The 15693-nt window shown below is 40.8% G+C and overlaps 1 protein-coding gene across 1 annotated transcript in view; it reads left to right on the forward strand.

Moving 5' to 3' along the window:
* The window catches only part of htr4 (5-hydroxytryptamine receptor 4), a 258947-nt gene that overhangs the window by 62810 nt on the left and 180444 nt on the right, over window positions 1-15693 (forward strand). Inside the window, exons 5-6 of the mRNA XM_078289033.1 lie at window positions 7808-8004; window positions 8089-8181. Of these exons, the coding sequence (XP_078145159.1) occupies window positions 7808-8004; window positions 8089-8181 (290 nt within the window). The remainder of the gene's footprint in view (window positions 1-7807; window positions 8005-8088; window positions 8182-15693) is intronic.

Raw genomic sequence — 15693 nt, forward strand, 5'->3', positions numbered from 1 at the left:
AGAGGTTAAAAAAACAGATAACTTAAAAGTGAGTTTTCAAAAGTGACTTAAAGGAATTAATGATGAAATTATTAACTCTGCAGGCCCTGGTGGAGAAAGCCTGACCACATTCCTGTGTTCAGTCTGAATGCCGGTGGATCTCAAGCTGCGCTCCGGCTCTTCATACTTTCAAAAGATATATTCCACAGCCAGGAGGCTTTAAAAATAAGACAAATAAAAGATAACATGCTCACCACTGCGCTCTCTTTTGTGGTGCAGGGAATTAGTCTCCCTGAAGGTCCAAGTCCATAGAAAAGAGTACATTCCTGCACTTCATTTACTTCTTTACTTGAAAAATCAAGTCGCACACTCAGTAGAGAACTATAAACTTTCAAGGTGAAGGGAAAACATATTACTGCCCAGGGCCGGCCAAACTATAGCACTCACGCTGGTGTACTTGAGCTAAAGATATTATAGAGGCAGAGCTGGAAGGCCATGAGAGAGAGACATAGTGTTGGATATTACTTTTTAAAATAAAACAAATCACAGCGGTACAAATTGAGTGTTTATTTGGCAATATGCAGTGCAAATGTATTATTTCGCAGTTCAATAAATGCCCCTAAAAATCAGATACAGGGTGCAAAAAATGACTTTTGGCAAGGTAATTTCTTACCCTGATACATACATTCATACATACATGCATACACTGATTGAGCTGGGCAGGGAGACAAGGAGACCAACCTGAGCAAAATAAATGGCGAGAGAAATGGGGTTACAGAAAAACAGGCTTACACAACAAGAGTTTGTAAAATGGGAGAGTAGAGGGAAAATGATGAGGCTGAAAACCTCATCAGGGGAAGCTATTACACCGGAGCAGAGGCAGCCAGCCAGCCGAGAGCCATTTGGGGATATCAGGAAAGATGAAAGTTGGGTCGCTCTCCCTCTGCTCCTCTATTCCAACTTCTAATGCACCTCCTATTTGGATAGTTATGATACAATACGATGCCATTTATCGTTCCCGGGGAAGTTCGGTTTACAGGGCCAGCACAAAACAAGAGTGCATGTCCTGTGTGACAGCAGACGACATTTGATGCATTCACCCTACAAACTACATTCACAGTTAAAGGAATATACCAAGTTTTTGGGAGATTGGCCTGTCAACTTAAATTATAAGTGATGAGAACATAAACACCCAAATTATCCAACTGTCTCTGGTAGATTGTTAGCACTGGTGCTGTAATTAACTCTTTAGCATACAACATGTTGAGTGATAGACTCCATGCTAACACTTTAGTATACAGTATGTTGAGTGCTAGTAGGGTTTAAGTATTTAGTAAGTATTTTTCAAATTATGTTTGTGTTACAGTCTGAGTTACAGTTAAATGTACTTCAATTAAACACTGACACTTCCACTAACTACTGATAATGCTCTTACTAACTACTGATGATATTGATGAATTTACACTAACTATTTTAGTTGAACTGATCTTATCTTATCTATTGCTTGTCTACTGTTGTACAGTTTATGCAACTCCCTCCTTCTATTAACCAATGTATGTCTATCTAATGTCTAATGTCCAATGCTTGTTCTTTATACTACCTGCCCAGGGACTACGGATGAAAACTAGCCTTCTTGGCTAATTCTGGCATATTTTTTTTTAATGTGCCCTGTCAAATAAACTAATAAATGAAAAAAATAAATACAGAGTTACAGTTAAATAACAGCTAACGAGGTTGGATTGCTCTAGAAAAGAGATGTTCTCCTTTGTCGGTCCATGATGTATCATCAAATGAAAAGGCAAAAAGCAAAAAGATCCTGCCTACATTTTAGAATTTTATAATGTAGATTTATTTTGGAAATACACCATAACTTCAATCTTGTAAATTTCAGCTCTACTTACTTGTTAATTACTGGTATATTTATCTGTTAAGTTGAAGGATGGGGTCGCACACGATGAAAAGTCATTTTGTTAAGCACTTATTTTATTTCATAACAGAACGTTTTCGCTCCTCCGGCCTTCATCGGTGTCTAATAGTAACTAATATTTTTCCTCTATTTAGGGAAACTTAGGGAAACACACAGGTGTATATTTATCTGAAAATTTCACTTGGTTAACCTATATATTTCAATACTTCATTTCACTTTACTGTTAACTTATAGACAAATGAGATGATAACGAGTGGATACTTCGACTCAGAAGGCAGTTATAATGATTTGTCCTCACCGGCTGGTTATTCTGTGAGGAGACATAAAGGATTGATCATTTAGTGTCATAATATTAGCGGTTATTCAGACATTTACAGGTCAGTATTGGCATATTTAAGTTACTTCATAAGTAAACAATTCAGTAAATTACTAATAAACAATCCAGTTATTTACTACAACATCTGTTTCCTTAGCTTTATTTATTGTGTGTTACTGTGTCCTCAGTGTGCGGTTAGTGATACATTTCAGCTTAATGAGCGTTAAATTAGCAGCCTGTAAATTGATCCCTCACCAAATGTTTTCTGTTCTGCAGCATGATGGGAGGAAGCCTCACTACAGATGACAGAGAGCAAGTTTAGAAGAATTTCCTTTCCTTCTTCCATGGTACTCTCAAACGTGTTTTATGTCCTCAACAACATCAGGAAGTTGTGTCTGTTTATTCATTAATGTGAAATATATTGAGAATTGCCATGGCACTGTTTAGATGCTCTCTCATAATCGTTCAAAAGAGTTTTTTCTCCCAAAATAAGAAGAAACTCTCTTACAAAATGATTCACAGCGCAAAATTAAAACAAATTATGATCCATTTTAAAAGATAGTCCTTCGTTAACAAAACTTTTACAGACTGAATGGGCTGTTGAAATACAAAATGCGAGGACCCCGACAAGTCTGACTCAGTGTTGCCATGACTCAGTGTTGCCGTGGTTACTGAAATCTTTCTAAAGTTTTAAGTTCAGAAAGTTAACAAGGTGAAAGGTTAGAAAGAGAGAGCTGACGACCTCCAACATGGCTGCATGCCAGAGGGTGTGTTGTGTCAAGTCCTCTTTTGATTCTAATGTGACATTTTGATGGGCTCCACACAACTATGTCATGAATATTTATTTTAACTATTTATATTTTCATTGCTCTTGTCATCCTGGGTTTCAGTGGAGAGTTTCCCTGTCCCATGATGGTCTAAATGCTGCTTCAGAGGCTTTTCCACCCTGACGAGAATAAAATCTGGAGGAAACACGGGATCCTTGGGATGTTTTGTAACTTTTTGGCATGAAAAATGATCAAATTCAGATCAAATATCATCACAAAGTCTTGTCTGCTGGCAGTGTTACAACCTGGCTCTGGGTTGAAAAAAACAGAAGTGGAGCCACACAGAGTTCCAAAATGCCAATTAAAATTTTATTGTAAATGAACTATAATTAAGTCATAAACACAAGGAGCAAAGGGGTGTGAAAGTCTGTCGCCCTGCATGATGAGTGAGAGATGGAGTGTGGGGTGTTGTGAAGTAAAAAGGAAATCAAAAAACAAACCACATACCAAGCCTGTTGCAAGAAATATAAAATATAAAAGGCAAGAAATATAATAAAATAAATAAATATAAAAGAAATATACAATATTTGTATCTGCATTGGCCTACAAAAATCCATATTGGTCAAACCTAAGTCAGGGAGAGCTGCATGTTAATATGGATATACAGTATGTTGAATGCATTGAGAATCAATTATCACATCCGGCAGGCTGTTCATGTCACATGTTACTGTGTTGTTACGTATTGTGTTTTCCATGTTTACTGGTGGCAAAAATAGTTTCCCTGACTGGATCAATAAAGTATTCAATTCAGCTGAAATTCATTTAAGAGACTGTCGGCTGAATTATCAGATCGGCTCTCGGGAAAAGGATCATGGATGGGTTTTTGATGATTTTAGAGAAGCTGGTTAATGGCTGATTAGGACGATTAGAATGAGTGATGAAGAAAATTATTCATAGCCTCTGTCCTGGGATATGAGAGAGAGAGAGAGACAGAGAGAGAGAGAGAGAGAGAGAGAGAGAGAGAGAGAGGATATGAGAGAGAGAGAAAGGGAGGGAGAGAGAGAGAAAAAGAGAGAGAGAGGATGGAAAGGGATTTAAATGAGAGTAACTGACGCTATGTTCAGATAACAGGCTAATCAGATTTGTTTTTCAAAAATGATCATTAAAGGAATACTTCACCCAAAAATAAAAATGTTGTCATTATCTACTCACACTCATGTCAGTCACAACACTGATGAAGTTTGTATGTCCACAACACACAGTGAGTTAACTGGTGCAGCTCCATGTCAGCTTTCTCCAAAACAACTGGAGTGGACGGGAACTGGTTCTATAGAGTTCCAAAAAATTCCTCCAAACAGCAGAATCCAAGTGTTCTGAAGCCAAACGATTGCACTGTGGGTCCAAAAGTCCAATATTTACCTCATTATCTCCTAGATTTTCCACGCTTGATCTACAATGTGCCAAATGACTACAGTAGGAAGCAGTTGCTGCCTTCAAATGCTGTCGGAAATATTGTAATTACAAGTGGCAAATACAGATGGGAAAGTAAAATTTTACATGATATCCAAGATGCCAAGATGTGACATTCTCAGTCACGCATATACAACAACTTTTAGCCAATAACGTAATCCTACTATAGAATGAGGAACACTCTGTCCGTCTGTCCGTCTGTCCGTCTGTCCGCATCCATTTTGCTCCTCAACGGGTTGGCCAATCAATCTCAAACTGCACATGGGCATTGAGCATTGGCATAGGCAGGGACTGACGGAGCTGATTTTTCCATTTTCAGAAATGTACGGTGTTTATGTGTCTTTTTGGCAAGTCTGCACGTAGTTGTGGCGCGCGCATCCCCGGGTACGGACTAGTAAAATATTAATGACATAAATGATGTGGCTAAAGTGGCTCTGTACTACTTAGTTTCTAAAATAGTCGCAGAAAAAGCTACTTTTGTTTCAGGGTCCATTTTGTTATTTCTGACTAAAAAGTACTTGAATACATGGTGAGTGTTACTTACGACCTTCAAAATGCACGATGCAAGCGTGCGCACACCGACCATGAGCGCATTTTCTGGCTGCTAGCTCTGGCTGCTGCAACAAGCTAGTAGCATGGAGGTTTTGCCGTTGCTTATTCTGACTGTTTTTATGCCGACATGTTCTAGTACATCGGTTGCTCTCCATATCGTTTTCACAGACTGGCTTTTTTGGAGATATTCTGACAAACAGTTTGGACTCATTGTTGCAGCAGCGGAGCTCGCTGCTTCAACTACAGCTGACTGGAGACAATACTGTCTGTGGGTCCAAGTACTATAGGGATGGAAGAGACTCATTATATATAGGTCCAATATCGACAAACTACTTATCCTTTAAGGTTTTTTTTACTATATGTTCGGTTTGTAGTCATGACCTGACAAATCTCCTTTCTCCCATACTGTGTTATATTTTGTTATATATAGTTTTGTTCCTATCCTTGCTGTACTGAGGCTTCCCTCCACAGTGAGAGGAGGCATATTTTCTAAGTGACAACAAAAAACACTTGAAATCCGATCTGAGCGGCCCGGACTGAGTTGCATTTTCAGAGATGCAATTTGAATCGCATTTCAAACCACCTTCAAATGTGGTTTAAATCTGATCTGAGAAGATTGGATTCCAAGTGGGTTTTTGCTGTTGAGACTTAAGAAAAATTATGCAGCTCGATTTGGATATGCAAGAAAAAAAAAACAAAACGGTTTTGAACTGCCTGTCTGTCTGAACATCGCCTAAAACAGAGCGAGAGGAAAGAGAAGGATGAAACACAGAGAGAGCGAAGGAAGAAACTAACAGACACAGCGGGAGAGGGAAGGGAGAAACATGAAGAGAGAGATCTGATCATCTCAGCTCATGAAGGAATGGACCGAGAGATGGACAGATGAGTCAGAGATGAAAGATGGAGGAATTGACCGAGAGATGGACAGATGAGTCAGAGATGAAAGATGGAGGGACGGATGGATTGAGCGGTGGAGTTCACAGCAGTTTTTAAAGTAGACCCGGAGGAAACATGGGTGAATCACATCCTGCTCACCTGTATCTCATCTCAAGTAGCAGCGTTAGTGCTTTGCTTTACACACTGACATATATAGAACCACAGAGAACAGCTTATATCTCCTATTCTTCACCATGCATCTCTCTATTAGGGTCAGAGCGATATATCAAGTCGATATCGGCCTATAATCAGCCAGTCAGATTTGTCCACTGTCGATATGATGGAGGTGAGGATCTGATTTTACAGCTTCAGGTTGTCAGTCTGTAAAGGAAATGCATTTTCAGAGCATCTTGCGTCTGTAAAGTGATTTATTTCCTTTTGAAACGGGATATTGGGGGCGGGACATGATGCGGGAAAGGGATCATTCGGAAGTGTAAACCAATGGGAGATCAGTTAGGGAGAGAAATGCAGTTTTATTGGATGGGAGTGGGGTGGAGGGGCGGGACTGTCCAAAAATCTGTAATGGTTTTATTGGTTGGAATTTTTATGTCACCTCCTGGTACACCATGAAGTCACCACTAAAGATTTTCTGTTTTGCAGGAAGTAAAAATAATTATATTCTTGACATAAAAACACAAGAAAATATTTTTTTGTCATTTTTTTTTTTCCATAAATAGTCAAATAGGTGAATGACATGAATCAGCTAAAAAGGGCGAAGAAGTAATTTTTCATTCAGTTTCATTCAGTGTGACACCAAACAGAGTTTCATTAGTCTGGGTTTCAATGGAGGATTTTAGTGTCTAAATGCTGTTTCAGAGGCTTTTCCACCCTGATCAGAATAACATCCTGGGGGAAACACTGAATCCTTGCAAAATTAATGATAGTATTGATTGCTTATAATATTGTTGATCTAGGAATTGAAGCTTTAAAGATACAGTCGCACTGGATGCGACTGGCACCAATTAAATGTCTAAAGGTAAAATATAAATGAAGGAGCCAGATCAAACTAGCAGTCCAGGCTCTAAAGAGACTACTAAGCTAATATATAGGCTACTGGAGCCATACAGATAAACATAAACATGTTATTAAAATATTTAGAATGTGATCTGCAACATTTCAGTCAGGATAAAATATTCATTCAGTGTAGTGAAGCCATATATATACTGTATATGTTAAATGTAACTCACAACTAGGTCTAAAACCCCCACCTACACACACACACACACACACACACACACACACACACACACACACACACGCAAACACACAGGAGCATCTTCTCATTCAAAGTTTCACCACCTATTCAGTCAAAAATCTGATATTGGAAATCAATCCCAATTCATTTAACCTGTATTTAAATTCAGGAGTCGATAATTCTCCATTGAGGTGAAGGTCAGGGGTCAAACAGCTTTTTAGATAAATATTTTGGCAGCTTCTGGCTTGTTTCCCAGCTTGGCTAGACAGCCACAACACCAACAACATGTATAAATCACAAATCTTTCCTCTGTGCTCCTTTGACCCACAGAACAACACTTTATCTTTCACTCCAGTGCCATAATTGCACCAAATTTAATGGTCAGTGAATACGCATAAATATAGGAGAGAGAGAGAGAGAGAGAGAGAGAGAGAGAGAGAGAGAGAGAGAGAGAGAGAGAGAGAGAGGATGGACGGATGTTTCCCCTCACATCAGGGCTAAAGAGGAGGGACTACACCAGACCAGACCGGGTTCATGTCCGCTGTGAGTGCAGAGAGAGAGAGAGAGAGAGCGGCAGCGCAACGTCTCCAGCACTGACTGACTTCACCGGGAGTCCGCTGCGTCTCCACGGAGTCTCCCCAAAACATATCCGCGGGTCCCTCCAGCTCTCCGCGGGTCTCCACACCTCCCCACGGCGGCGTCTCTCCACACCTCCCCACGCGGTCCCTCCTCCTCTCCGCGGAACTCTCCTCCTCTCCGGACGCGCACCGCTCGTCGCTTCGCTCCGCTCCGTCTTTGCGCACCAAGACTTTCTTCTGTTCCCGGTATCGGCTGCGCTCTGCTCATGTTCCCTTCCATCTGTGTGACTGAAGAGCCCCGCGCGGCAGCAGCAGCCGCCACCACACAGTACTACTTTCTCTTTCAAGCTTAGGCGATTCGTTTCCAGTTCAGATCGGACAAAAAGCACAAAGTGATTTTGGCTCATGGGGATTTAGTGTCGTGACATGCTTTCAGGACCCGGCGTCTCCACAGAGAAATGGTGAGTGAAATCTGCGCTTTTCTCGCATATTGTCCGCCTGCGGGTCTGTAATGTACACCTTCCCAACTCATTTACTCTCCACACTGTACTATTGACCTTAGTAGACAAGGTGCCGCTTATAAGACTGACCTTCACCCAGTGAAAATCACTATAACACTCCTATGATATTCCTATAGTGACTCGGAGTTTGTGAGTTTAGTCACCTTATTGTACTTTGCGGTATTTTATTTCCTATGGTATCACTATAATATTCCCATAATACTCGGTAACATACTCCTATAATATAGAATATTCTTATAGTGACTTATATAGTGTTTGTGGTTGACCTTGCGGTTTATAGTGACCTTATAGTAATTATTGGTATTTTTAATCTCCTATTGTATCACTATTATATTCCTATAAGATCTTATAGTGGGTCTGTGATACTCAATAGTGAGTTTATAGTGAACGTATCATACTTGATGGTATTTTGTATTTCCTATGGTATCACTATAATACTCACATAGTAGCCTATTCAATAATATATTCCTGTAATGTGGAACATTACATAATTCACAGAGACAAAGTTTGCTTGTGATATTTCTATAGTATCCATCTAAAACGTATTATAGGAAAGCTATAGTTCTTTTATGTAAGTCTCTCTACCCGCAAACGGTGAAATTGTCAATTTTCTGCCCGATATCGACTTGTTTTAGTAAGTAACGTGATATAGACCCAGTTTTCCATACATGTGATGCTGGAGGAGTGTGTGTGTGTGTGTGTGTGTGTGTGTATGTGTGTGTGTGGGTGTGGGTGTGGGTGGGAGGTCACTGAGGTCTGCCGTGCTGCTGTTGTGCCTCTATCTCGCTCCGGTTATCAATAACAAGCGCTATAGATGAGAGTTGATTGGCTGTCAGCTCGCCGCTCACATTTCCGCTGCTGTCAGATAGTTTTCAGCGAGGCAGCGGTGACGCGCGCGATCCTGTAAGTGAACAAATTAGTGAAAAATCACTACAATATTCCTATAACACTCCTATAGTGACTCATAGTGTGTGTGTGGTATTCAACAGCGAGTTAATAGTGATTATTGTAGCCTACTTTAAGGTATTTTTAAGGGTATCACTATAATATAGCCTACATATAATATTCCTATAGGGGCTTATAGTGTGTCTGGTACTTAATGAGTTTACAGTGAGTTTATGGTACTTTAAGATTTTTTTTAAGGGTATCACTATAATATTCCTATAGGGACTTATAGTGTGTTTGACCTTACAGTACTTTAAGGTATTTTTAAGGGTATCACTATAATATAGCCTACATATAATATTCCTATAGGGGCTTATAGTGTGTCTGTGGTACTTAATGAGTTTGCAGTGAGTTTATGGTACTTTAAGATTTGTTTTAAGGGTATCACTATAATATTCCAATAGGGACTTATAGTGTGTTTGACCTTACAGTACTTTAAGGTATTTTTAAGGGTGTCACTATAACATTCCTGTGGTATTCTTATATGGACTCATAGTTTTGCTGTGATATAGGTATAGTATCCATTAGTATTGTTCTTTTTGGTGAGTTTTGGTCCCAACTGTTTCGTTGTAACTGAGCTAAACCCCAAAACTGAAATAACCTGATTTACTACCAGCCAGCCAACCTTTTTATAATGTTATTTGGATTTATTTGGATCTGTGCAGAGTTTCTTCCCGAATTGAGATCTCGGACGCCTGCTCTAACAAAATGACTGCTGGCATGAAAGTGAAACGCATGACGGTTATTATTAAAGCAAGGAGCCATCATAAGACCTGTGCTGACAAAACAGTCGGTTTTTGAGCATTGAAACTTTTTGAAATTCTCCTTGATGAATTTCAGGTAGCAACAGATTTTCCAAAAGGGATTTATGGCGTTTGGAAATGAAACCCTTCAACTAGGTGATTACATTTATTATCTGCTGCTTAAGGATTTTTATTACTTCCATTATGTAATAGTCTATTTATGGAATGGACAGTCAGTGAACTAATGTGCCTTGAACAAAGGTGCAGGTACAATGTGTTGCTGTATTCGGCTGATAAAATCCTGATGATCGTGGGAGTATCAGAATGTGTACGCACGTGTGTGTCCATATGCATGCATCTGTGTATGTGCACATGCATGTGTGTGTGTGTGTGTGTGTGTGTGTGTGGTTGCTCCGGTTTCAGGTGGTAGGAATGAGAAAGCTGAAATCTGAAAGCCAAACATTTTCTAACATTTCCTTGTTGCATTTTTTTGTATTTGGTTCGTTTAGTTCCCCTCTGCTCAATTAGAAGTGAAGCAGGGCTTGTAAACAAAAGTCACATGACTCACAACTGGCTCACTGATTGGTCGAGTGTTGGGAACCTGTTATCTTGGCAGGGGGTCATAACAAATCTGACTCCAGTTCCTGTAACTGTAGCTGAGCATGATGGACTTGTCTGTCTCTTCTTCTCTGGTGTTCAAACCAGTTAGGAACACATGAAGAAATATCTGAATATGAGCATCAGTCCAGACTGCGTTTTGTTCTGCTAGGCTTTCCAAGCATGAGGAACTGCTGGCTATCAGACGTCACGATCCGTCTTCGTCTACCCACAATCCCTTGTGGTCCAACCAACTACATAATCGTAATCTACGTTCTCAGTTCTCTTGTTAGAGGACTGAGACTCTCGGTGCTGTTATTTGGTGCCACCAGAGTTCAGATGGCATCGTTCTCACCTGGACAAACCAACCGAACTAAAGGAGTAAACACTGCAGAGTTCAAACAAAACTACAGACCTAATTAATGATCGGTTTATTAATTAATGATGCTTGACCAGAGTTTGAAGCCCTGCTGCAGCCTGTACAGCTGAAAGCGCTGGCAGCGACAGGCGGAGGTGTTGCTTTTCTCACCGTGGGCAGAGACTAACTTCCCTTTTCTCACCCACACTTCCACCTACAGAATACCACGATCACCAGAAGCATATTATTATTTGCAAAGTGCAATAAATGCGCAGGAATCTCTGCACCACCCTCATCCCTCACTGTAGACCGATATATTGTTTTATATCAGTCAGGTTTCAGCCAGTTAGAGTCGTCCACCTCTGATGTGATGGAGGTTCCTCACTGACCACAGCGACTGAAAGACAGGCTGGAAAACCTGCAAAGACATTTTGTTTTCCTCAGTCTTAGTGTCCCTTGATGGTCTAAATGCTGTTTCAGATGCTTTTCTACCCAGACAAGAATAACATTCTGCGAGCAAACACTGAATACTGGTAATTTTCTGGCATGAAAATGGTCAAATTGAAAGCTTATTGAATATCACACTCTCTCTCTCTGCTGCTCTGAGCTGAGTGGAGTGGTCAAAATGAGCTTATGCAACAATCCAGTGGTGTAGGTCAATAACTGAAACTGCTGGACACAGACACACACACACACACACACAATGCTATATGTTTCTATTATGTGGATATGGAGGCTGCACTCTTAGCCGCTCGCCCTCATTTCGCATCGTTTTCAGGATAATCACACTTTCATTTTGTGTTTAACACAGCAGAGAAGTGGAATAAAGCGCTAATACCTTTTCTACCTTTTCTACCTCTCTCTTTCTGTCTCTCTCTCTCTTCTTCCCTCATTTACTCTCGGCCTCTGTGTTGTGGTAGAGTGTAGAAAAAGTGATCAAAGTGAAATCTGTTGAGGATCAATAGTCACCTGTCTCTCTTCCTGTCTCTCTCTTTCTCTCTCTCTCTCTCTCTCCCCCTCCCTATCTCTTTCATGCACTGTAGTCTTCATACCTCAGACAGACAGACAGTCAGATAGACAGGTGTACAGAAGACAGGCAGACAGACACAGGGCCAGTTAGTGTTTGCACAGATGAACCACATTTTGTGTAGATGCTGCCAAAGAGAGGCAAAGATGTTAAACCACTGAAAGCATGCTACGGTTTGACCGATATGGGTTTTTGAAGGCAGATACCGATGTTTTTGGATGGAAGCTGCCAAGATTCAATACCTTTAACTTTGAATTTACCAGTATTCAGTGTTTCCCAACAGAATTGTATTCTTGTAAGAGTGGAAAAACATCTGAAACAGCATTTAGAGCATAATGGGACACTAAAACTCTCCACTGAAGCCCAGACTAATTCCTTCAGGATTAGCAGCTCATTAATCCACACCAACTATTCAGTGGCAGAGAAACTCTGGGATACATTACTGCCTTTTAAATGAAGGTTTGATTTACAGAAGACATTACTGAAAACTTAAAGCTGCACTAGGCAAGATTTTTTATGTAAATTAGACCCGTCTCATCAGCCTGAATCACAAAGTGGGGCTGCAGCAGAGAAGAGCGTCCCGTCGCCATAGATTCTCCCTGTTTGGCCAAATTAAATTCAGGTGTCAGTCACTGGCGGGAAATCTTCTCCACACAGGAAGTGACAAATCCAAACTGTTTGGATTTCACTCTGAAGTTTGAGGAAGCTGGACTCACCAGCGTTAGATGTTTTCCTCTCTCGTCTCTTTGGTTTCTTTGGTATCTTTGATATAAAGCATCACAGACCGGCCGGGTCGGTAAACATGAGCGAGCTGTGTGACGTTTACTGACGTCACCTTATAGGATTTCTGGGTATTGACAATGATTCATGCAGTTAGCTCTTACTGCCATATGGGGCCCCTAACATGTGCCCAGACTGTGTTTCTGTAGCTGTGGTCAGGGAGGAACCTCCGGCCCGTATCCAATATTTAATAAAAGGCCAAAATCAGTCTAACACTAGAACATGCTTGAAACTCACATGCAAAAAATACAGATATGGCCATTTTTGCGCCCACATATGTTACAGAAACACACACCCAGAGACATAGATGGACACACACACACACACACACACACACACACAAACCAATTGAAGGGCGGCTGTAGCCTAAAAATGAGAGAAAGAGGCTTCTGACTGGTTGTATTATATTGTATTATATTATATTGTTGAATTACAATCTCTGTTTCTATAGCACTTTTCAAAACACAGTTGCAAAACACTAGAACATGCTTGAAACTCACGTGCAAAAAATACAGATATGGCCATTTTTGCACCCACATATGTTACAGAAACATACACCCAGAGACATAGATGGACACACACACACACACACACACACACACACACACACACACACACACACACACACACAAACCAAATGAACCAAATTTTCTCTAAAAATGAGAGAAAGAGGCTTCTGACTGGCAGAAAGTTGCCGGTTTGAATCCCCAAACAGGAAGGGGGAATCTAGGTGTGGCAAGTGAATAAGAAACATCACTGAAGTGCCACTGAGCAAGGCACTTAACTCCCAACTGCTCCAGTCAGTCAGCGGCTGACAGTAGAAGACTGTGATTGTACTTGATAGCAATAATAATATTAATAATACTAATTATAATCTCTGTTTCTGTAGCACTTTTCAAAACACAGTTACAAAACACTAGAACATGCTTGAAACCCACACGCAAAAAAATCCAGATATGTGATATGTTACACAAACACACACCCACAGACATAGATGCACACACACACACACACACACACACACACACACACAGTAACTCAAACTTCAGAATGCAGCGCAGGGCAGCGGATGTGATTTGCATATTGTTCAGCGGCATTCAAATGAGGCGGAAATCTCTTCAATCCAGTCAGCTTGTTTTGTGTGTTTGAGCTGCTGAATAGAAGTAATTACCTCCAGTCCTTCATACGCTCCGCTGTCAGCGCCGCTCCTGAACGCAACTCCGCGCTGAACACACACTCCAGCTCTGGTGTCACGCAGTGGGAGGAATTAAAGGGTTTCAACAGATGATGAGAGTGTAAAAAAACATGAAGGAAAGGAATTTAGTTTAGTGGATTTAGAAGCTGCGCTGCTTTTGAAAAAAGGGGAATTTTGCTTTCAAGATCAGACTTAGCATCGACAGGTTTAGCTACTGTGTGTGTGTGTGTGTGTGCATGTCTGGGTGTGTATGCATGTGTGTGAGTATATGTGGCGGTCTGTCTGAGTGTGTCAGACAGTGTGTGTGTAGGTGTCTGTTTGAGTATGTCTGACTTCTGTGTGTGTGTGTGTGTGTGTGTGTGTGTGTGTGCATGCGTCTGGCTGTGTGTGTGTGTATGTGTGTGTGTGTGTGTGTGTTCTAACACAGTAGTGGAACCTGTCAGCATAGTCCACTTTCATCTCTTACCTTTTGCTTTACACAGTAGAGAGAGAGAGAGAGAGAGAGAGAGAGAGAGAGAGAGAGAGAGATAGAGAGACACAGAGAAACAGTGAGAGATTAAGTGTTGTCGTGGGAGAGAGATAAATTGAGAGAAAGGAAAAGAGAGAGATGATAGAGGAAGAGAAAGAGAGAGTGGTTGGGAGAGAGAGAGTGTGGTGGGAGAGAGATAAAGTGAGAGAGGGAGAGAGAGATAGAGAGGTAAAGGTTGGTTGGTTGGTTGATTGATTAACATGACATCTTGGTCTTTGTGGTCGTTCCGAGAGAGAGAGAGAGAGAGAGAGAGAGAGAGAGGTTGAGAGAGAGTGGTGTGGTGTGGGAGAGAGAGAGAGAGAGAGATATTTATTTCTGGTGTTTCACCTCAGACAGAAAGAGATTCTCTGTTCATCCAAAAATAACAGAGAAGAAAAGTTTCATGGCGGGAAATCTGAAAATGTTTCAACTCAACCAATACGAGGAATTATATATAGTAGATTTATACCGCTGTGTGTGTGTGTGTGTGTGTGTGTGTCTGTATATATCTGTTTTTATGTTGCTTTTTTCTCCATCCGTGTGTATTGGTCAGTGTGTGGGGGTGTGTTTGTGTGTATGTGTGTAAGCGTGTTTGATGTATCTGTATATGTATGTGTGTAGGTGTGTGTGTGTGTGTGTGTGTGTGTGTGTGTGCGTGTAAATGCATGTGTGTGTTTGTGTATGTACCTGTGTGTGTCTACCTGTGTTTAATTTACTTGTGTATGTGCAAGTGATTGAGTTTGTACATGTGTGTGCACGTATCTGTGTGTGTGTGTGTGTTTGTGTGTATGTGTGTAAGCATGTTTGATGTATCTCTGTGTGTGTGTGTGTGTGTGTGTGTGTGTGTGTAAATGCATATGTGTGTTTATGTATGTACCTGTGTGTGTCTACCTGTGTTTAATGTACTTGTGTATGTGCAAGTGTTTGAGTTTGTGCATGTGTGTGCACGTATGTGTGTGTGTGTGTGTGTGTGTATAAGTGTATACGTGTGTTGTTATGTGGGTGGACTTGTGTATGTGTATCAGTCTGTGTATCTGTGTATCTGTGTGTGTATGTGTGTGTGTGTGTGGGGTGAGGGGTGTGTATGGTAAATACAAATACAGACACACATCTTTATTTGTGTATGTGTGAATGTATCTGTGTATCTGTGTGTGTGTGTATGTGTATCAGTCTGTGTGTGTGTGTGTGTGTGTGTGTGTGTGTGTGTGTGTGTGTGTGTGTGCGTGCGCCTGACAGTCTGCAATAATGAAGCAAACAGAGCTGAACTTCTGAAATGACTTTTGGAAGCAGATTAATTGG

Source organism: Centroberyx gerrardi, chromosome 16 (assembly GCF_048128805.1).
Source record: "Centroberyx gerrardi isolate f3 chromosome 16, fCenGer3.hap1.cur.20231027, whole genome shotgun sequence".
In the NCBI taxonomy this organism is placed as follows: domain Eukaryota; kingdom Metazoa; phylum Chordata; class Actinopteri; order Beryciformes; family Berycidae; genus Centroberyx; species Centroberyx gerrardi.